The sequence below is a fragment of the Silurus meridionalis genome, chromosome 5, assembly GCF_014805685.1.
Source record: "Silurus meridionalis isolate SWU-2019-XX chromosome 5, ASM1480568v1, whole genome shotgun sequence".
NCBI classification, from domain to species: domain Eukaryota; kingdom Metazoa; phylum Chordata; class Actinopteri; order Siluriformes; family Siluridae; genus Silurus; species Silurus meridionalis.
The window spans coordinates 994,329-1,018,391 of NC_060888.1; the positions used below are offsets into that span (position 1 = coordinate 994,329).

General features: G+C 40.1%; 1 protein-coding gene across 1 annotated transcript; it reads left to right on the forward strand.

Annotated features, from left to right (window-relative positions):
• Positions 1–1,074: 1,074 nt before the first annotated feature.
• On the forward strand, positions 1,075–17,771 carry elovl6 (ELOVL fatty acid elongase 6). Its single transcript, XM_046850037.1, has 4 exons — positions 1,075–1,295; positions 12,310–12,441; positions 12,978–13,129; positions 16,388–17,771. Exons 1-4 carry the CDS (start codon positions 1,213–1,215, stop codon positions 16,822–16,824), a joined length of 804 nt encoding a protein of 267 aa, XP_046705993.1. The 5' UTR covers positions 1,075–1,212; the 3' UTR covers positions 16,825–17,771.
• The last annotated feature ends 6,292 nt before the right edge of the window (positions 17,772–24,063 follow it).

A 24,063-nucleotide genomic window follows, 5' to 3' on the forward strand; every position in this document is an offset into this window, starting at 1 on the left:
AATAGAGATTAACATGGCAGAGGTAGAGCTGCACCTTCCTGGACACAGAACAGGAAAAGAACGTCTGGTTTTATTTAATATTTTATACGTATCTTTTTCTTTGCACTGTGAAGGCCTTTATGTGAAAGGGCCATGTGTTAAAAGTCAGAAGGTCAATATGGACCATATTAAATTGCATAGCATCGTATTTTTTCCATTGCATTGTGTTGAATCGAATCGAACTTGAATCGCATTTCAGTTCAGTTGCACCACTCAATGATAACGGTCTCCAGTACAGTGACCATACCATAATTCAGAGTTACTATTGGACTGCAGATAGATTGCAGTTGTCATGGCAATGTCATAATCCGCACCTCCAGACACGCCCACCGGCACCAAATCTAATTTGCATATTATGTAATTTAATCAGGATAAACGTAAACAATTTAGATATATCAGAGATTCGTTGTAAAGCAGTTTCAGGCTTCTTTAAGGGAAGGATGGAATTAAGAAACGGTGAGAAATAACGAAATGCACTATTTGATGGCACCAGTATCGCAAAGCGATCGATCGGTTTTATCGTTCCATCGATCTATATGTCGCACGAGCGTCCGAAAATCTGGAAGGATCCATCAGGATCAATATGAGCCAAAGACTGGTGAAGCCTGCAGAGAGGAAGCGTTACAGCATAACCAGAGAGGGCGTACACACACACACACACACACACACACACTTCATACCGGTCTGACATCGCAGAACAAGTGAACACACACGCGGAGAGAGAGAGAGAGAGAGAGAGAGAGAGAGAGAGACACAGAGAGAGATAGAGAGAGAGAGACAGAGAGAGAGAGAGAGAGAGAGAGAGACACACAGAGATAAAAGGAGAGAGAGAGAGAGAGAGACACACACACACAGAGAGAAAAAGGAGAGAGAGAGAGAGAGAGAGAGACACACAGAGAAAAGGGAGAGAGAGAGAGAGAGAGAGAGAGAGAGAAAAGGGAGAGAGAGAGAGAGAGAGAGAGACACACACACACAGAGAAAAGGGAGAGAGTGAGAGAGAGAGAGAGCGAGAAAGGGAGAGAGAGAAAAGGGAGAGAGAGAGAGAGAGAGAGACAGAGAGAAAAGGGGAGAGAGAGAGAGAGAGAGAGACAGAGAGATCCACTGTAAAGACGATATAAAGGCGGAAGTGGTGTGTGTGTGCGTGTGTGTGTGTGTGTGTCGCGCGCAGGGATCATGTCGGTGCTCGCGCTACAAGAGTACGAATTTGAGAGGCAGTTCAACGAGGATGAAGCGATCCGATGGATGCAGGAGAACTGGTGAGTGCAAAATGTCCATGCGTTATACCGAGAAATGGAAATATTCTCCATCCTGCTGATGAATGGAGGATGAAGATCAGGGGAATGTATCAGATCCCAGGGTTCTGCGGTTCTCGTATTAATCACACCCTGTCACAGAGATCCACCAGACATTAGTGCATGGTCTGTTTTCCACCATATTTCTGCTTCATGTAGGACCACGGTAAGTATTAAAAAAAAGCCTGGGATGAAGGTCCATCTCCTTGACGTGAACGGAACCCCATTACCCTTGAGAACATCAGTAATCTCATTTCAAAGCGTTGCATCACTTCCTTTGTCCTGCCATTGGATTTCCACCCGGATTAGATTAGATTAGATTAGATGAGATTTCACTACCACCTACATGCATGTGTCTATATATCTTTTAGTTTATTTAACATTTCTGTCCGATTGTCTGGATTCTGCATCAGACCAGGATGAATGTGTCCTCAGGTTCAGCTTCACCTCATGGACCCACATCACCAGGAACGCTATAAAATGACCTTGTGAAGTGTTGGTGAATAAAGTCAGATGTCTGATCATCACATCTTATGTGACTATTCGATATTTGTCTGGAGTCTAGAGAAGAACATGAGGAGGTTCTGGGGATGGTGTAGGAATTAGAAAACGGAATAATTTACATTATAATACTTTTATAACCTCTAAATAAGAGTTTTATTCTGGATCCTCCTCCCTGTCAGCATTATTAAACCTTATTAAGATATTAAGATCACGTGAACAGATTACACTCATCCACATGATTATATTTTATTCTGAATCTCATCCAAATGTTCAAAAAGCACAAATAATAAATAAAACTCAATCATTTGATCAAAAAATCTCCCTTTTCTCGGCATTGTTCATTTATTCGTGTGATTACTTCCGGAAATGCAGGGCGTCGATCCCACTTTCCGGCGATGTGATTGGCTGGCTGCTTCTGATTCGCGAGCGCCTGCTGTGATTGGACGGCGCGGCACCGGCGCGAATCTGCCGCGTCCTATCAGAGAGCGAGGCGGGGCGGGAACGTCCGGAATGCAGACGACTCCTATTGCACGTTATTGTCATTTTTTATACGCTTCTCCCACGTGGAGAAGCGGCCCGAAGCGCGTTAAAACGGACCAATCAGAGTCGTCGTGTGATGTCTGCTGTCAGGGCTGTTGACCAATCGCGTTCGTGAAGCTCGCGCCGTTGCCGTGTGGCAAGATGCCGCCTGGAGATGCCGGAAACCTGAAGCAGATCCTCAGTGTAGCGTCTGTTTGTGTTTCTATGTGTGTGAATATGAACGTTATAACGGTTTAATGGTTAAACAGTGTATTTTGGATCACTGTGAGGTTTTGTTTTGGAGTCTGTTGCTACATTTTGTTAGTAAAATACCAAAAATTGCTTGGAAACATTTTCACACATCAGCATTACGAAGGCCATTTTCACCAACCATCTGAAACATCTAACGTTTACTTTATCGCTCGTCCACACGAGTCTGACTATATAATATACAGTACAGACCAAAAGTTTGGACACACCTTCTCATTCAAAGAGTTTTCTTTATTTTCATGACTATGTAAATTGTAGATTCACACTGAAGGCATCAAAACTATGAATGAACACATGTGGAATTATATATGGAATTATATACATAACAAAAAAGTGTGAAACAACTAAAAAACGTCATTCTAGGTTCTTCAAAGTAGCCACCTTTTGCTTTGATTACTGCTTTGCACACTCTTGGCATTCTCTTGATGAGCTTCAAGAGGTAGTCACCTGAAATGGTCTTCCAACAGTCTTGAAGGAGTTCCCCGAGAGATGCTTGGCACTTGTTGGCCCTTTTGCCTTCACTCTGCGGTCCAGCTCACCCATAAACCATCTCGATTGGGTTCAGGTCCGGTGACTGTGGAGGCCAGGTCATCTGGCGCAGCACCCCATCACTCTCCTTCTTGGTCAGATAGCCCTTGATGCCTTCAGTGTGACTCTACAATTTTCATAGTCATGAAAATAAAGAAAACTCTTTAAATGAGAAGGTGTGTCCAAACTTTTGGTCTGTACTGTATATACGTCTCGATTCGAGCCATAATTTTCTCAGCACACGTTTAACAACCATTCGTCTCTTAACGTACCATAATAACTAAACACCCAGTCAACTTTCTGGTGACCACTGCATCCTCTAATAACCTATCATTTCCAGACTTTACGGTCATTAAACGTATTTTGTGACGTCAAAAACGTCCCTGAATCTGTATTATTAATCACATGATACCATCTGACAGACAATCGAACATAAAAATGACCCATGCTACATTCAGGGGTTTAATATGGCACGATGTGAAACCAGTTATAACCACATGGTCCTGAACGTGTTATTCCACGTATTTCAGCGTGAGGATCCAGTCGTTACCCTCACAATATTAAGAGTTATAGATAAGTGTTGTGAAACATCCATGAGACAAGTTAGTTCCTGTTAATGCTGGATTTATATCTTTCTTTCTTTCTTTCTTTCTTTCTTTCTTTCTTGCTTTCTTGCTTTCTTTCTTGCATGTAGTTTGTATATAGAAATCAGAGATCAGTCTCCTCCATGCTGAAGACGTTTTCTTGCTTTGGAAACATCACCAATACTGTGAGAAAGAATTGAGACTCTTTATAAAGCGTATGTAAATGTTTCGTAACGTCTCATAAACTGTCATATGGTTTTCTTTGTTAAAACGTATTTTTCTAATTTTATATCATGCGGCGTGTCCTACTTACAAGGCAGCTGTTACTATAGAAACAATAACGCAGTAGAATCAGTGCATTAATATAAACCTGTTGTTGAAAAACTCTGATGTTGGAAAGTAAGAACTCAACATTCATCTGGTGTGTATGTAGTTTCCTAATCCTGTTAAAGTATTAATAATATGTATGTCATGTCGTGTAGGTGCAATTTGTTTTTTTTAACAGCCACTATACCAGTGTGACAGGTTGAGCTATTTAACATGAAGTTTATTTAAGACGAGTTATGAATTCCTGAAGTTGAAATCATATACAAGTGTTCTGAAAATCTAGTGCCTCGTGTCAGATAAAAACAAGGTACGGCATTTATTTGGAAATACTGTTCCAGGAAGTCCTTCAACTCGAAATAACTGTTTTGATGGAATGTAAGATAGTTGAGTAAGATCTGCCCTACCCTCGAAAGTTGTTTGGATTCCTGCTTTCTCAGAACGTTGTCTGGAACTTTAATCAGTGTTAATAATAAAACCAATTCCAGATCAGTTATTGATGTGTGGAAATCTTGGTTAGCTATTACCTCACTGAGCTCCTTAGAAGACCGTAGCTTTTCAAAGCATGGGCACATTTAGATTTTTTCCTGTTTAATTGCATGATAGGGAGAAGTTTGTTTTCTTCTGTAACTTCAGTGCTTGTTAAAGTTTAAAACTAGATTTTCGCAGGTGACAATATTAGATTTTTCTCAGTTTCCAGCTCAACCTAAATTGAGTGTTCACCCACACACTCCTGGTCCGGGACGCCTTTCCATCTTTACGTCCACCTGTCTCACTTGTGGATCAGCACGCTTTCTCTCTTTAGCGCCCGCCTGAGTTTCCTCACGGACCGACACGCCTTTTCTTTGCGCCCACCCGACGCCACTCGGTCACTGTTCGGCAACCCTTCTGCTCATCTCTGCTTGGTGTCTCTCTCTGAGGCTGGTATCTTTCTCCCTGAGGCTGGTGTCTCTCTCTGAGGCTGGTGTTTCTCATTGAGGCTGGTGTCTCTCTCACTCTAAGGCTGGTGTCGTTCTCTAAGGCTGGTATCTTTCTCTCTGAGGCTGGTGTTTCTCATTGAGGCTGGTGTCTCTCTCGCTCTGAGGCTGGTGTCTCTCTCACTCTAAGGCTGGTGTCTTTCTCTAAGGCTGGTATCTTTCTCTGAGGCTGGTGTTTCTCATTGAGGCTGGTGTCTCTCTCGCTCTGAGGCTGGTGTCTCTCTCACTCTAAGGCTGGTGTCTTTCTCTAAGGCTGGTATCTTTCTCTCTGAGGCTGGTGTTTCTCTCTGAGGCTGGTGTCTCTCTCTCTCTCTCTCTCTGAGACTAGTGTCTCTCTCTCTCTGAGGCTGGTCTCTCTCTCTGAGGCTGGTATCTCTGTTCGTGTTTGGGGTCACAGCCGGAAAATACAGATCTTTCATTCCGTTGTTGTTTGTCTAATAATAAAACTGAATTATTGCACTGGCTGGCTGGAAACTCACATTGTGCAGGGAGAATTTGCCTACGATGCAAAAGACACGTCAACCATTTTTTTTCTTTGCATTGAAGAATAGGCCGCATGCCTCCACAAGGTCTGGTGTGGTGATGTGTTGTGGAGAACAGGAGTGAGTTTCTATCTGCAGAATGCTGCTTCACAAGTTTTAAAAAAGGCTTTGCTCATCATGCGACTTCACTGAGGTGTTTAAATCCTCTCATCACCTATTTGTGTTATCAGATCAGTTATCAGATGACACAGGACAAGAAAAGTTCATGCATGGTTTACAGAAATCACTCTCAGATCATCAGAATGTGATGTTTGATCAAACAGAGTTCACACAAGCTGGTATCTCATCTGATGCATCATATTCTGAGTTTATATCTCAGATTTACATGTCAGAGTAACAGCCCTGCTCCTGGATGTTCCTGACTCAAGGGTGAAAATAGAGATCTAAAGCTGTCTTTGACAGACCTGAACGCACAGCTGTTGAGCTCAGCCCATTCACTCGAGATCTTCTGAAAACCTTCTCCGAACAAAGCCAACAGCTGTCAAATCACTAACATAGAGCATTCTAAAGATCGTATCATTCCCAGAAAATGCCACGCTGAACAGCGTTTCGATTTTACAAAGAGGTCTTGATTAATGTTCTGACTGCAGCTCTGACAGGAGTCCAGCTGCAGTTCTGAGGTGTCCACCAACAGCTATCGAGGTGAAGTGAGTAGCACTGATCATCTCTTTACTGAGGGGTGGAATTTATTAGGCACCAAAACTGGAAATATATTCAGTCCTAAGGATCTGAATCACTTAGACAAGGTCCAAGTCCAAGATGTTTAGATGACTGCGACAGAGCATCTCCTAAACTGCAGATCTTGTGGGGTGTTTATGGTATGCAGGGGTTAGAACCTACCAAAAGGTGACCAAGGAAGGTGAACTGGTGCCGAAGTCATGAGCACTTGAGGCTCACTTATGTGTGTGAGGAACCAGATACTTCTACTGCAGAAAAGATAGTGAAGTGCAGAATGCTGGAAAAAGTTGGTGCTGGCTCTAATAAACCCTGAACAAAGCTCAGACACGTGGGTTCTTCAGCATGGGTTACCCTCTGAACATCAGCAGAAAGTTGATGGAAACATGAGTAGCAAATGAAATTCTGATAGACGACATGTAGAATTTGGAGATTTATTGAGATTTTTGTAGAGTTTTGAGAGCATTTTATTTGAGATTTTTAAATTAGTGATTTAGTGAAATTAGTGAAAAATTTTTTGTTAGTGATTTTTTAAATGTGTAGCGTCAGTTTTAAAGGTTAGTCTCAGAAACAATGCAAAACACAACAAGTCCAGCAGAACACGTTTACAGCTTGACGTGAGCTTAACAGTAGCTGGACAGGTTAAAGGACTTGTATCACGTCACTTGTATTTTGTTGCGTGTGGCCTTTATTGTGTATATTGAGAGAAAAATATTAGATCAGATTAGATTAGATTAGATTAGATTAGATTATATACATCATCCAGGGTTTTGTGTCCTCTGGTTAAACAGGACACATGCTGGATTCTCGGCAGAGCAGATCTTAAGCGAGGATAAAGGCTCCATCAGGACGCAGTTTGTTGATAGCAGAGCTCAGATCTTTCATGGCTGTGCTAGCTTTAGCATCTGGGGGGCCATTCACTGTTATCACCACAACACGTGAACTCACGTGGCAAATAAAAAGGGTCTGCACTTAATGATCAGGTATTCATGATCAGCAGAGCAGTGAGAAGAAACAGAGACAGTGCACCATGTTTACAGAAACGCATAATCCTCCTCCTCTGCTCTTAGCCGTGCATGCTGCTGCTCTATCAGCCCTGAAACTGCTGCGCTCCTGCAGCTCCATCACGCTGTTTGGGATGCCGATGTTGAGCCAAGTTTCCGAGAAGACCATGATGTTGCAGTCCGTAATCAATCTGAGTTCATCCAGTTTGTTCGACAGCGACTGAACATTTGTGAAAAAATACTAGGAAGCTTTGGATGATATGAGTTCAGCCTTCGCTCTGCCTGAAGTTCTCCTCGTTTCTGTTTACGGTCTTCAAACAGAGAGACGCTGAGCCTCGCAGTGTGTGCGCGCCACCATCTTGGTCTCCTTTTACACTTCAGACCATATGATTGGTATATGCTTTTTGAACATCCAGTCCCCATTTGCCCGTAGAATGAGCTCCACATTTGTGGGAAGATGTTCCACTAGATTCAGCTACCAGGGTGTTAGTAAAGTCAGGTGCTGATGGAGGTGTGAAGGTGAGGAGGTTCCTGGGGTGCAGTCAGCGTTCAGGTTTGTGTTGTCTAATAAATGTTTAATTGTATCATGTGTAATTAATTAACCGTTAGATTTGATCTTTCTGAAAGAGAAAAAATGAAAACCGGCCTAAAAAAGATCATATATCAGCCATCATCTGCCCTGATTTCTAAATCCCAGCATCAGCCAGAGAAGAAGCCGTAAATCGAAGTCGGTGTAAATCGACACAATCGATCAGATATTTTGCCTCATAAGAATGGAATATACGAGTTTTTATTTGTCACATGCAAGTTACAGCACAGTGAAATTCACATATCACAGCTCGTTAGGAAGCTGGGGTCAGAGCGCAGGTCAGCCATGATACAGCGGCCCTGGAGCTCAGAGGGTTAAGGGCCTTGCTCAGGGGCCCAAGACTGGCAGCTTGGTGATCAGTACTCCAGCACCTTAACCACTGAGCTTCTTCTCACTCAGCACAGATATCATAATGACGTTGAGAGATTCTCAGCTGGAGTGTTTTTTTGGTCGATTTGATTTGTATTGAAATATCAACACAAATTCCATCGTTAATTTCCCTCAGAGAGAAGAAACCCAGGAATGCACTCATTTCATCAGTCGCCTTGTTTTGTGCCTGAATTCAGCAGCTTGAGAAGGAACAGAGTTAAACACGGCCATTTTATTCTTTTCCTCTTCATAAAGCATCATCATCTTCAGATTCAGCTTCAGCATACACACTCACACACTCGCACACACACACTTATACTCATACTCACACACACACTATTATACTCACACACACACACACACATTTAAACACACACTCAAACACACACACTCTCACACAGACTCACACACAATCACACACACACACACACACACACACACACACACTCACTCACACTCAGTGCTTTACACATCACGTCATATTTCAAGGTCGCTGTGGGTAACGATCTGTAACATGGTGCTATACAGAGCAGGATTACGAGGTTCTCGAGATGATCAGATCGTCAGCGAAAACGAACCCTGGAGGCACGTGTGCTGATTTCCTGCCCTTTTTCCCGTCATTGTGCTGCGTTCACTAAAACCACGCCAGCTGTTCACAGAGCTCGTTCTGCTAACGCCGCTTTTCTCAAACTGCCAGCGGATTTATCCTGTGGATTATTTTGTGCCTCGTGCACATTGTTTGCTTTTTAAATTAACCTGAGATGCAGTTTGAGTGAAAAAGCCTAAGGCTTTGTTCCAGATGTTCGTCATTGAAGGTGGAGTCATCGTTATCCACCGTCTGCTCAGGGTTTGCTCAACTTAAACAGACGGCAACGAAATGCAGGAATAATCATAAAAGAAGAGAAAAAAAGCAGTAAAAAATCACATTATTTATTCACATGACAAAACTGTTTTTTTTTTTTTTTTTTATCAAGCCACGCCCCTTTTTCAGAATCACTTAAAAATGTGATCTATAAATGTTTTATTTATTTTGTAAAACATATATTTAGTTTTTATGTACGTGGATGAACCCCAGAGAAAAACATGCAGCCCTCAGGACTGAATTCAGCAAGCAGAAGTGTCTCGCTGCAGACTCTTTACCCCTCGTCCCCCCGTCTCAGGACGGTGTGAAGTCCTCATGCTGTGGAATCTATCAGGAGAGACGTGTGAAAAGACACACTGTTCTTTAGTTATGATCATACACACATTCCAAGGACACGACACACACGTCCATATACTGGATCTGTTTTTATTCCATATTTAAACAATATTTAATATAAATGTTACTATTATTTAACAATGTATTATTAGAAAACGTCCCAAATCAGTGCTAGCTCGCTAACAACAGAACTGTCCTAAAACAAAGCTAACAACAGAACTGTCCTAAAACAAAGCTAACAACAGAACTGTCCTAAAACAAAGGTAACAACAGAACTGTCCCAAAACAAAGCTAACAACAGAACTGTCCCAAAACAAAGCTAACAACAGAACTGTCCTAAAACAAAGCTAACAACAGAACTGTCCTAAAACAAAGCTAACAACAGAACTGTCCCAAAACAAAGCTAACAACAGAACTGTCCCAAAACAAAGCTAACAACAGAACTGTCCTAAAACAAAGCTAACAACAGAACTGTCCTAAAACAAAGCTAACAACAGAACTGTCCCAAAACAAAGCTAACAACAGAACTGTCCCAAAACAAAGCTAACAACAGAACTGTCCCAAAACAAAGCTAACAGCAGAACTGTCCCAAAACAAAGCTAACAGCAGAACCAGGATGCTAAGAATTAAAAATTCATCCTAGTGTGCAACAGCTTATACTAAAAATGTCCAAAAATAATTACTAGGCAATAAAGCTAACAAGCTAAACCTCCTTCGCTAATATCTCAAACAGCTGTATTTATAATACTCATTTCAAATATAAAATAGGATTTTCATCATTTACATTGAAATCGTTGGTTAAAACGGCTTCAGTTTTTGTGTGGAAATACTTTAGTGTTTTGTATTAGAGTTTTAAAATAGAAGTTCTACACGATGACATCATAAAAATGTGGCTTCTGATTGGTGCTACTCAGTATTTTGCTCAGATTTGTTGAGATCAGAACAGGAAATTGATCATAAGGAAGAAGGTGGTGAAGGTAAGAATCCTGCAGGCTGCCAACTTTCAAATAGACGTCTGATGATCGATAAATAAATATCTGATATCTGCTGATTATCGTACCATAAAGGAATGAGCTGTTTAGTAGATCACGATTTTGACACAAAATATATTATATTAATGATTAACAGTCAAATGATTAATAAGTTAGAATCTAGTTGTTATAAATGCAGGTGCCATCAGTCGTGTTCTTCTGAGTGACTCAGTGTTTCTGGTGTAAAGCAGCACTTCGTTACTAAACACCTAATAACTAAATTAGGAGACATTTTATCAGCCCTAGGATAGCGAGCGAACACTAGGAAACATCTGAAAACTTCACCAGTTTTCACCACAATTCAGGGCACAGACACTAGAAAACGTCCCAAAACAGAACTCTATCACTGTAAAATGCTCTGAAGTGAAACTCGCTGGTTAATAGGAGAATATTCTTATCTAACGTTCACCATGTATGACTTCAGGACGGCGTGAAGGAGAGAGAGATCTTCTCCATACACAGATCTGTTGCAATGCTGCGCTTCTTTTTTTCCTTAACAAAAGGCAGTGTTATGAGGGACAGAGGAGGTCAAGAACATCATTGTCTTCACTTGAGAAATGAAGCAGGCGGAGACACACAGCGATGTTTTTATTGTCCTTGTCTCACTTTTCCCTTGAAGTCATCAGGGGTTAAAAGACGATCTGGACGATCTGCTCGAGCACCTCAGAGGCTTTTATTCAATTCACTGATCCAATCCTTTTCTGCTTTTTGCTCAAAGTCCTGAAACGCACGTTCTCCTGGGATTGTTTTCCACAGAACACACATTGTAGTTCCTGGAAAGAGTGAATGAAACGTCTCAGTGTTTGGGGACGAGGACGTTGGCATGAAAGACTGCTTCAGTTTACTCCCATAATTCCTGCTGTCAGGATTTTCACATTCTGGCACCAAGTGATTGAAACACAGTGATGCCAAGATCTCGATTACATCACACACACACACGCTGGTCTCCATGCAGCTCTGAAACACCTCAATCGTTTAGTCCTCATTTCTGCCTTCTTTCCATAACTGCTGGCTTTCTTTTTCATGTTCATTAACAGCAGCTCTGAAAGTAGCACAGGTTTATTACCTTTAAAGGATGAAGAGCATGAAGTCATTCTGTAATACAGACTACAGACACATAGTGATTTTATTAGATGTGTTTAAGAGAATAACGTGTAATCAAACGATCCTGTTCCTGAATTAGTTCCAGAATTAAAATAGTGTGTGTGTGTGTGTGTGTGTGTGTGTGTGTCTTTAAAGTAGCAGTGTGTTGGATTGCAGCCATATTTCCAACTTGCTCTCAAAACAGCATTTCATCTATTTTCAGACTCTAAACACACAAACTGTGGCATTTCCAGTCCAAGATTTATTATGAACTCAAAGTCTGGGTGAAACACAGAGTCTCAGTCATGCAGGAACGAGGGAATGAACTGCAAAAAAGTCTGAATCCTGTGTGCTGTACTCCTGATTACACCAGATTATAAATGACTTCATTATAAAAATAGAAAGAATGAAATCTGCACACTTTAGTGGTTTTATTGTGAAAAACTCGCATTTATTAATATGAGGCAAATGTAGCAATAAAAAACATGAAACTGCTTGTTGTCGTTTATTAACTTGTTTATTTTTAGTAACATTTCTGAACATTAACAGTGTTTAGAAGTTATGATAACTGGACTTTTATCTGGTAGATCAAAATGTTCTTCTATTTATCTGAGCAGCTGAGAAACAGATGAGTAGTGAAACATCTCACCAGGTAGAGTTTGAGTTAAATTGACTCGACTTCCAGATAAATATGCTGAAGGGTTTTATTTTCATGTAATGTGTTTCTTTCTGTCACAAAGAAGATCTTTATTTCTGAGCTGGTGTTTGTTCCTGTGTGCAGGAAGAAATCGTTCCTGTTCTCGGCGCTCTACGCAGCCTGCATTCTGGGCGGCCGGCATGTGATGAAGCAGAGGGAGAAGTTCGAACTGAGGAAACCTCTGGTACTCTGGTCGTTAACACTCGCCGTGTTCAGGTAACCGCTAATGCTAGCTGGGTAAATATGGGCGGGGCTGGATGCAAACTTCATCAGAGTACATTATTACAGTATTTCAAATAATATTAGCTAAATATACCAAATAATTGTTAGTTTCATCTTAGCTAGCTCGCTATTGCACTTTCTTTTCACCACCATTACTGTAGCACTTGAAGAGATGAAGAAATGAAGTAGAAAAAAACGGAATATAAGCAAAAACATTTCCAAAAAGAAAATTTCAGTAAATATTATGACAGAAAATTTCACCCTGTATAACATAAAGTGAGAAACAAAACCCAAACATCTCGATCGCTATGTGAACCACAAGAGTGGAGAAATAATTACAGTTTTTTTTAATAATTACGGTTTTATATTTTAGAGGACTATAAACGATAACAGAATTTGTCCAGCTGCTAGTTTATGATTTTTTCTCCAAAGCTCTCTTTGAGCTTGAACTCAGTTTGGGTTGTAATGCTCTGATGAACACTTCTGCATGCTGATGTCTCAGTAACACACTGCTGTCTCTTTTTTATCAGTATATTCGGCGCTATTCGCACGGGGAGCTACATGACGTACATCCTGATGAGTAAAGGCCTGAAGCAGAGTGTGTGTGATCAGAGTTTCTATAACGGACCAGTCAGCAAGTTCTGGGCGTACGCCTTCGTGCTGAGTAAAGCGCCGGAGCTCGGTGAGGCCTTCAACAATCCCAAACGTCCATCGTCACTCATTGATTTTAGATAACGCTTTGTGAAACGATCCCTTTTTTTGCAGAAAGCTTCATAATTGCAGTAGTAAAAACAGTATAAAATTTAAGGTTTCACCTGAAAATGCTAACAGAAATCAACAGCTTTATGAAAAATGATGATGGGAACAGTTCATTTAGGATCCACTCTGGTGGAAGAGTAACTTCAGACAATAATGCTAACAGCTCGTTGATGAAAAATGCTAAATGGTTAAACGTTTGGTTTTATTCAGAATCTATTCTGATAAAGAAAGTGTTCACCTCAGACCTTAACACTAGCCAAATAAAACATGCTAACTGATAACATCTATTCATATTCTGATAAAGAAACTACCTCAGACAAATGCTAAATGATGAAATATGCTAACAGGTGAAGGTTATTCTAAAGGTTTTACCTCACAAAACCAATGCTAATTGGGTAAAACATGCTAACGGGTAACTTTTTACCTCACGTGTTACCTCACAAAAAAATGCTAACCAACTCAACCCCGCTAACGGTAACGATTTTGATTCCTCGAAAATAGCTCTCAATTAAAACTTTGACGCTTCTCTGAGGACAACTTGGCAGCTTCTTAGGGTTAGACGAACGAGAAAGACGAGACTGAAAACGAGACGCGGGAGCTGTTGTACAGAAATGCAGCGTGTCCACATTCTCACATTACACGTCACACACACGTCTCATTAATAAATCCTACTGATAAACACGTGGAACAGCTCGGTCCTCATTCACACAGAGCATAATTAACCTACATGTTCACCTGTTTCACGCTTACACACACACCCACATCGCACACGTCACACACACGTCACACACACGTCACACACACGTCTCCAACAAAACCTAGAGTACTGATAAATACATAGAACAGCTCGATCCTCATTTACACAGAGCATAATTAGCATACATGTACACCTGTCTCACACACACACACACACACACACACACACACACACACACGTCTCACACACGTCTCACACTTCTCACTGTCCAACTATCCTGGTTTATTTGATCATTTGTCTCACTCAGTAAAACACTCTCAGTGCTGACAGTGTGTGTGTGTGTGTGTGTGTGTGTGTGTGTCTGTCAGCAAGAATATACATCAACAAATAGAGCTCTTCACCTCACTTGTAGGATCATGTTTTGCTTAAACATTTATTCAATGTCAGTGATCCATTGATGTAGAAACCAAAAGCGCACACACACCCACACACACACACACACACACACACACACACCTACATTACATGTCAGAGTGACAGAACATCTACAAGTATCTACACTAATTCCAGCACTGTTCCTGTGCTGATCAGCAGGTTTTCTGATCATCTAAAGTCAATTTAACGTTTAAGCACCATGACCTTGTCATGACCTTGATCTACATTGTGATGCACGTTTTAGGTGCATCGTATTTCGCTGGAGTCGTGTAGCTCTTGGGTTTGTTTTGGTTACCATGCGTTTACGCTGTCAAGTGAAAGAACAACAGGAGAGTGTTTATTTTACCTACATGTTTGGGGAAATTATTTCATGATCCAAATCCCCCCCAGTCTTCTTCATCAGCCTCTTCATCAGCCTCTTCATCAGCCTCTTCATCAGCCTCTTTCAAACCATATACCTGCATGTCACAATTTATCCATGAAATAAGATCAATAAGAACAGCTGTTCAATCAGACTGAAAGTATTGGCACCCATGGAGGGGAGCAGACTTTTTCAGGATCAGCTTGTGACTGGATGTCACATATGATTATTGACTTTTGGACTGCTTCTGTATCCAGCAATGACATTCATGTGTTTAAAACTCCAAGAACACAGTTATAACTGATAGATTATATCTATTATACCAAGATTATTATTATAAGATTATAGCAAGGACACAGAATATAGTCAGTGTCACTGCTGTACTGAGAATAAACCACCACAAACACACACATGTAGGAGAACCAAACCTTTCTCCTGAAGACGTTATAAAACCCAGCTGCTGTGTTCCAGCCCTGATTGAGCTCTTCAGCACTCCTCACTTTAAACCCACATCAATCTCAATCCCGCGTCGGGTTACACAATACTCAGTACCGGTTCTGATACAGGTGGTGGCCAGGACATGGCACCTGAATGATATGGCAATAAAAGATTTCTCAGAGGAACTGTTTGCTTTTGAGAGGCATTTCGTTCTCTTTATCGATCTTATCTACGATCCTGTTTGCATTCAAAACCATTTAGCATTTCATGCATTGCGCAAACTACAAGCACTGCCAGGCCTTTTACCTGGTGACAGGTTTTACTGGGAATATACAGATAAAACGCCGAGATTAAGACTTTGTCACGTCTATGTGATTAAGCAGATGTGTTATCGGCTTCACAGAGCGTTACGTATAAAATGAATCCTTTAATTTCTGCTTCAGCTGTATGGAAACTAACTTACCTACTAGTCTTTATGTCTAATATAACATCCTAAACACACCTAAGTGCACTTTTATACACATCAGATTTACATAAACACGCCCAAATTTACGATCATAATCACCTTATTTGTAAAACCACACCAAAATTTACCATCAAATCCTACTTTACATTAAACACACCAACATTTACGATCATACACTAATTATCACCTAATTTACATAATATGAATCCATAAGTTCGTCATGTCCGACTTGAAGCCGTTGTTTGCTTTAGTTGTGTGAAAACAAGCCCCGCCTACTCGAATCTGTTTAACATGCCTAAACCCACCAAAAAGATTTTTATATGCATCACATTCACGATCATAATCAACTAATTTACATAAACACGCCCAAATTTACATTCAGAGCTTAATTTACACAAACATGCCCCAATTTACGATAAAAAAATTACTAAATTTACAGTACATAAAATGCCCTAATTTACATAAAGATGCCCTAATTGAAAATCACAATCACCTAATTTACATAATTCCCAAATTTTCTGTCATTTACATATATTTTTTGCGATACATGACATGTACATGGATGATAGTAAAGCTGTACTGTCTCATATCAGGCACTAGGGTTTTGTACTAATATAGAACTGTATAAAACGAGGCCCTCATTAGCTCCGCCCCTTCCACTGTCTAGTATTGGAAAATGTGAGAACAATTTCACTTCTTATATGTATAAAAGCACTTAAAGTATGCAGATCTCATCAGTGAAGTAGCCTCTGTCTCACATCTTGTCCTTCTCTCTCTTTCACAGGTGACACCTTGTTCATCGTCCTGCGTAAGCAGAAGCTGATCTTCTTGCACTGGTACCACCACATCACCGTGCTGCTCTACTCCTGGTACTCGTATAAAGACATGGTGGCAGGCGGCGGCTGGTTCATGACCATGAACTACCTGGTTCACGCCGTCATGTACTCGTACTACGCGCTGAAAGCGGCGGGATTCAGAGTGTCACGCAAGTACGCCATGTTCATCACGATCACTCAGATCACGCAGATGCTCATGGGCTGCGTGGTGAATTATCTGGTGTACCAGTGGATGCAGCAGGGGCACGAGTGTCCATCACACTTCCAGAACATCATCTGGTCCTCGCTCATGTACCTCAGCTACTTTGTGCTCTTCTGCCAGTTCTTCTTCGAGGCTTACATCAACAAAACCAAATCCAAGCACAACACCAAGAAGATCCAGTAAAATAAGTACCAAAAGATGGAGGAAGAAGGAGTTGAGGAAGTAAAAAAAAAGAGGACCAACGTAATGGGGTTTACAGAACATAAGTTGATCTGAAGTTGATCTACGCTTGTGCATACTGTACTACTAACACAGATTACACCTCCCTTCCACTGGGGGGGGCTCTACTGAGCTGCACTGAAAAATTACTATTATTACTATTATTATTATTATTATTATTATTATTATTATTATTATTATGATGATGATAAATGAAAAAGTGTCTACGTGATGTTTATGTGCCCAGCACTATTCCCTAAACTATATTAAAGTGTCTAAATATAAATATATAGAAGGGAGAAGATTTAAAATGAGATTAAGGGATCGTGAGTTGAGGGAACATTCTAGATTCGTTGTCTAAATGGTTCGTCTCTGAAGTTAATGTTAATTCCGTTACTGTTCTGTTTATTTTTTTAACAGGTTAGACGATAGCGTGAACGTAGCATAGTTTTGTACAATAGACGCATCAACGCCGCAGTGTGATCGTGTGTCCCGTGTTTTTGGCATCGCATCCCCAAAATTCTCTCAGGCTGTCGCGAAGTGTTTAACTCCATGTGCATATCATTTAGGGACGAAAAGATGAAATCCTAAAAGATAAAAGATTAGCGAGTCGAACTAATGATGCAAAGCTGACGTTTCAATGCCGATGATCAAATCCAATGAAATCGCGATTAAAAAAAATTCATCTTGGAAATACAAAGACATTTTGGGTCTCGATCGCTCATCCATGCAGCCATCTAGCCATTCATCCGAGCCCTTACTGCCCATTAGGGGCCATGACGTATTATTCCCGTGGCTGAAGGTCAGTGTCCATCATCCTCTGTTGTGGAAATTGAGTGCAGAAGATGGCTGTGGACTCGAGTGTGTGTAAACCTGCACCTTGTCTGTAATAAACCTGATGTTGAATATTGTCCGTTTGTCTTTCTGTTCTTCAAATTTATATAAAACTTCACATTCACACTTCATTTATTTTAAATACCGTAATTTCCGGACTATTAAACGCACCCATATATAAGCCGCACACACTGAATTTGACAAATATTTTTATTTTGAACATAAATACGCCGCACCTGTCTATAAGCCGCAGGTGTCTACACTGAAACTAATGAACTTTACACAGGCTTTAATAAAGACAGTGTCTGTTACACGGCTTGTATCTAAACAGGAGCTACCAAGAAAGTCATTGTTCACCGTCTTCTCCTTCCTTTCACAACTATTTCTCTCGAGAGTTTATCTTTTGGCATCGTCGTGGGTTTAAAAATCACCATCGGTGAATCTTTTCTCCCGATGCCGTGCAGCTCAGAACACAGGTGAAGTGTGTTTTCATGCCCGGTTGTTTTCAGCGTGACGAATGATTCACATTTCCTGTAGACAGTCCGAGTGAGCGGCAGGTCAAACGTCAGAGGAACATCATCCATATTTATGATGTGATGCGGCCCGATTCAGTGGGAGCGCATCTGATTTAATATAAAGAGTTTCATTGGTTCACCTGAACCCGTTCTGCAATTTCATTGGTCTAATGTTATGGGGCTCAGTTTTTTGGCATGAAGTTTGTGAAACCGGGAAAAACCCAGGAAAAATCCATAAATTAGCCGCTTCGTTGTTTAAACCGCGGGATTCAAACCGTGGGAAAAAGTAGCGGCTTATAGTCCGGAAAATACGGTAATTATATACAGTGTTTATAAATATCTCCATATCTCGCTGCTACAACTGCTTTACAAATCCATAATATGGCAAGAAACAGTTGATTTAAGAGAAAAGATTCATCATTACTTTAAGAAATGAAAGTCAGTCAATACGAAAAAAATCTCAAGAAGTCTCCAACACCATCAAACGCTATCATGAATCAGGCTCTCATGAAGCCCGTCCCAGGACAGAAAGACCAAGAGCTTCTCCAGGATACGTTTATTCAAATGACCAGAAACCGAAAGCACTGATTTACATCAATTCTTCTCATAGTTTAAGTAGCAGACATATTTTGTCATGAAGGAGACTGTGAGTCAGGCCTTCAGAGTTGAACTGCGGCATTACTTCGAAAAAACAACAAGCAGAAGAGACTCGTTTGGGCCAAGAAACACAAGGAATAGACAATAGATCACTTTTCTTGTTCTGAGTCCAAAATAACCGCGGTGTCATTGTTCGATGTTCAGAAGGTGAAGGACGGATCCTGAACGTGTGGTTCTGACTGTGGAGCGTGGAGGAGGAGGTGTGATGGTGTGGAGGTGCTTTGCTGGTGACGCTGTTGGTGATTTCATTAAAATTGAGGGCACATTTAACCAGTATGACCACCACAACATTTTGCAGCCCTTCTATCTGGTTTGCATTTAGTGACAACGACCCCAAACACACCTCTAGGTTCTGTAAGAGATATTTGTTTATGAAGGAGAGTGATGAAGTGCTGCATCAGATCTACAGCCAGTTAGATGATTTGGGATTGAGTTGGAATGGAGAGTGAAGGAAAAGCAGCCAACAGGCACCCAACACCTCTGGGAACTCCTCAAGATTGTTGGAAAACCATTCCAGGTGATGACGTCATGAGGCTGACTGAGAACATGACAAGAGCATGCGAATCATAAATATTAAACATATTCATATTTTAACAAATTTCTTTGTTTACTACATAATTTCATTCACATTTTTCAGGGTTTGGACTCAGAATTATTGTTAAACGCAGTAAATAACAACAACAACAAAAAAGAACCTGAAGGAGAAGGTGTGTCCACACTTTTAACTGGTATTGTATATATATAATAAATATAATTATTTATATTAAAAACTTTTCACTCTTATGGGTAATTTTTATTTATAAAAACTCATCTGTTATTTTTCTACACAGATTCTCTGTGCAGTGGTTAAAGTTCGCCCCCTGGTGGCAGCCGAAGTGCGTTTACATTTATTTCATAATTACTTGTGACAGAAAAAAACAAAAACAGGTCATTATTTTACACCATGTATATATATATATATATATATATATATATATATATATATATATATATATATATATATATATATATATATATTTTTTATTAATTAAATGTCTACACATACATAGACAGCTTAAGAGTGATGGAGCTATTTATTTTTTTGCTAACAAGCGAATGTCACTTTTAGGTGATTGTGAGTGCAAAATTATTGGCACTGCAAAGACAAATATTTTTAATAAGGACATTTTTGTCTCCAGAACAGTGACCTTTAAAGTTTTACAGTTTTCCATTACTGACCAGCATCACTTTTAAATAACAACCCACTACATCCTTCATCTCGTTCTTGTAGATGTACACGATTGTAGAAGATTTTCATTCATTACGTTCTCAGGTTTAGGATAAATATGGACATCCTCATAATTTCATACTAAAGGCTTTGAAAAATGTGTTTAACATTTCTTGTCACACGTGATCTTTCTGTGTTGATGTAAACGACGGTTTGGGATCATCATCATCATCATCATCATTATCATGAGTTTTAACCTCATGGCAGAGGCAACTATGTTTTAGTCAGAAATGTACTCACCATTAATCACCAAATTAAAGTTTTTACACACATGTTGAATTTTTTCCAAGACTTTTCAAAGGTATGCATAGAATTCTACATAAAAACATATTAATGTGACTCAGTTCTACCCCTATGAACTACAAGCCCCATTGAACTGTGTGTTGTTCTCCTCAGGTGCCTGATAGAAACACAGGAAACCTGACAGGGTGATGGAGCAAATACGATGCTGATAATTTCATCATTTCTTTCTTTGAACTGAATGTTATGTCTATAAAATACAAGGGATACAAATGATTATGGACATCATTAGAGACACTGAGGCATGTTGGGAAAGTAAGAGAACTTTTTTCATTTATTTCATGTAAATGTGGTAATTACCCCGAGGTTCTGCGTTTCAACTGCACATCTGCATTAGTCACAATTCGCCTTAATGAATTACAATTAATCACGACCGAACGAACAAAACGTTCCTGCATTTGTCTGATTAGGTACCAGTGTCACTGACATTTCTATCAGAATCTATTTCTCTCTCTCTCTCTCTCTCTCTCTCTCTCTCTCTCTCTCTGTCTCTCTCTCTCTCTCTCTCTCTCTCTCTCTCTGTCTCTCTCTCTCTCTCTCTGTCTCTCTCTCTCTCTCTCTCTCTCTGTCTCTCTCACTCTATCTCTATCTATCTATCTATCTATCTCTCTCTCTCTCTCTCTCTCTCTCTCTCTCTCTCTCTCTCTCTCTCTCTCTCTCTCTCTCTCTCTCTCTCTCTCTCTCTCTCTCTCTCTCTCTCTCTCTGTCTCTCTCTCTCTCTCTCTCTCTCTCTCTCTCTCTCTCTCTCTCTCTCTCTCTCTCTCTCTCTCTGTCTCTCTCTCTGAAGTTAATGAAAGAACAAATGGCAGTTAAACAGCGCAGATGGATTCATCATGAGCAAACACGGCCTCTTACACATCAGCTCACAATGAATATTAATAATTCCAGGCCGAAACCCAATTTTCGGAAGTAATGAGTGTGTGGTGCAGCAGTCGGAGTGTTTGCACTGGCGAAAACGCAGCTTGTCAGACACATGAATCATTCATTTGCAGCACTTTTTCATCTGCATGTTAGACAAACTCTGGGACGCTGACTCGCTCGTTCACGTCTGTTTAATCACTTTACGGATTTATAACTTCACTGCCGTGGCATGCGAAATCACGAGTTGGATGTTGGAGCACAAAACACGTAGTGAAAACGTGACAGAGAGTCTGATACACACAGAGCAAAGCTAGTCCAGAGTGATGCTAGTCTAGAGTGATGCTAGTCCAGAGTGACGCTAGTCCAGAGTGATGCTAGTCTAGAGTGATGCTAATCTAGAGTGATGCTAGTCCAGAGTAATGCTAGTACAGAGTGATGCTAGTCCAGAGTGATGCTAGTTTAGTGTAAAGCTAGTTTAGAGTAAAGCTAGTTTAGAGTGATGCTTGTTTAGAGTAAAGCTAGTTTAGAGTAAAGCTAGTTAAGAGCGATGCTAGTTTAGAGTAATGCTAGTTTAGAGTAAAGCTAGTTCAGAGCGATGCTAGTTTAGAGTAATGCTAGTTTAGAGTAAAGCTAGTTTAGAGCGATGATAGTTTAGAGTAATGATAGTTTAGAGTAATGCTAGTTTAGAGTAAAGCTAGTTCAGAGCGATGCTAGTTTAGAGTAAAGCTAGTTCAGAGCGATGCTAGTTTAGAGTAATGCTAGTTTAGAGTAATGCTAGTTTAGAGTAATGCTAGTTAAGCTACATTAGAAAACAGCTAGTTAACGCCAGTGAACAAACGTCTGCAAATTGACTCTAAAAACGTAGGTAACCTCACTTCAGACACATTACGTTTTCTCCTGAACAGAGAATTTTTTAGTGGTGAGACTTATGTCAGCAGATTAGGGGGTTTTGATGTCACACGCAGAAGATTCAGCAGTAAAGATGTAAAGATGCAAAAGTGACAGCAGTAAAGATGTAAAGATGTAAAGGTGACAGCAGTAAAGTTGTAAAGATGTAAAGGTGACAGCAGTTAAGATGTAAAGATGTAAAGGTGACAGCAGTAAAGATGTAAAGATGTAGAAGTGACAGCAGTAAAGATGTAAAGATGTAGAAGTGACACCAGTAAAGATGTAAAGATGTAAAGGTGACAGCAGTAAAGATGTAAAGATGTAGAAATGACAGCAGTAAAGATGTAAAGATGTAAAGGTGACAGCAGTAAAGATGTAAAGATGTAAAGGTGACAGCAGTAAAGATGTAAAGATGTAGAAGTGACAGCAGTAAAGATGTAAACATGTAGAAGTGACAGCAGTAAAGATGTAAAGATGTAAAGGTGACAGCAGTAAAGATGTAAAGATGTAAAGGTGACAGCAGTAAAGATGTAAAGATGTAAAGGTGACAGCAGTAAAGATGTAAAGATGTAAAGGTGACAGCAGTAAAGATGTAAAGATGTAAAGGTGACAGCAGTAAAGATGTAAAGATGTAGAAGTGACAGCAGTAAAGATGTAAAGATGTAGAAGTGACAGCAGTAAAGATGTAAAGATGTAAAGGTGACAGCAGTAAAGATGTAAAGATGTAAAGGTGACAGCAGTAAAGATGTAAAGATGTAAAGGTGACAGCAGTAAAGATGTAAAGATGTAAAGGTGACTGCAGTAAAGATGTAAAGATGTAAAGGTGACAGCAGTAAAGATGTAAAGATGTAGAAATGACAGCAGAAACTGATGCTACATGTTCACATGACAACAAACGACAAACTAGATGAAGGTAAATAAATGCCAATGGCTGTTAATAGTTTAAATAAAAACAGCGTAATGTTCTGTTGTTAAAACTGGACTACGGCACGGCGTCTTGTGTAAACACACCTGGATGGACTTCACGTGTGGCTCCGCGGGCGTGTCGTGACGGTTGTAATGGGATATTTGATCTCAGGTAATTACGTGGCTGTAACAGGATGAGAGTCATTACATTTGCATGAACGGCAGTTTTTTTCTCTCTGATCGCGCTGCTACACTGGAGCTTTACGCCCTATAGAATTCCTGTAGAATTTCAATTCAGCAGCACCTTCAGCATGAAGCCCATAATACGTCCTTTTAGACCCTTTAAAACACACGTGTGGATGAAACCATGTGCATTTACACCCATTTATTCTTCTGTAGCAGCTCATATAAAACTCTTTAGAGATATTATCATTTTGTGTATTACCATCAGAGATATTTATTATAAACCAGAACCCACTCAGTGTTTATAGACATGTTTCTTCTCTTCTCAGGGCTTTCCAGGGTCACCTTGGGGTGGGTTCCGGAATCGTTGTCATTTACTGCCCCCTGGTGGACACATCATTAGTAATAATCAAGTTTATAAATCAGGCATGGAGGTGAGATTTGTGTTTCTGTTTGTGTGTTTTGGAGGAGGTTTGGATCTGATACTCTTCTTACAATTAAATCAACAGCAACAACAACAACAACAATAATAATAATAATAATAATAATAATAATAATAATAATAATAATAATAATAATAATAATAATAATAATAATAATAATAATAATAACATCTCCAACAATAATCTCCAACTCTTGTGTATTTAGAACACAGTATAGATATAAATCTGAACTTTAATGCTCTTATGTTCCTCTATAAACCCTGCTATCTACAGGAAATGTATTTATACATATATCTAATATAAATTTCCTGTAGAGGAAATTAAATGCGTAATTATGAATGATCACTGC

Coding starts and splice junctions, on each gene's coding strand:
- elovl6 (XM_046850037.1), top strand. CDS start 1,213: ATGTCGGTGCTCGCGCTACAAGAGTACGAATTTGAGAGGCAGTTCAAC. Junction 1,296..12,309: donor CGATGGATGCAGGAGAACTG/GTGAGTGCAAAA, acceptor TCCTGTGTGCAG/GAAGAAATCGTTCCTGTTCT. Junction 13,130..16,387: donor GAGTAAAGCGCCGGAGCTCG/GTGAGGCCTTCA, acceptor TCTCTTTCACAG/GTGACACCTTGTTCATCGTC.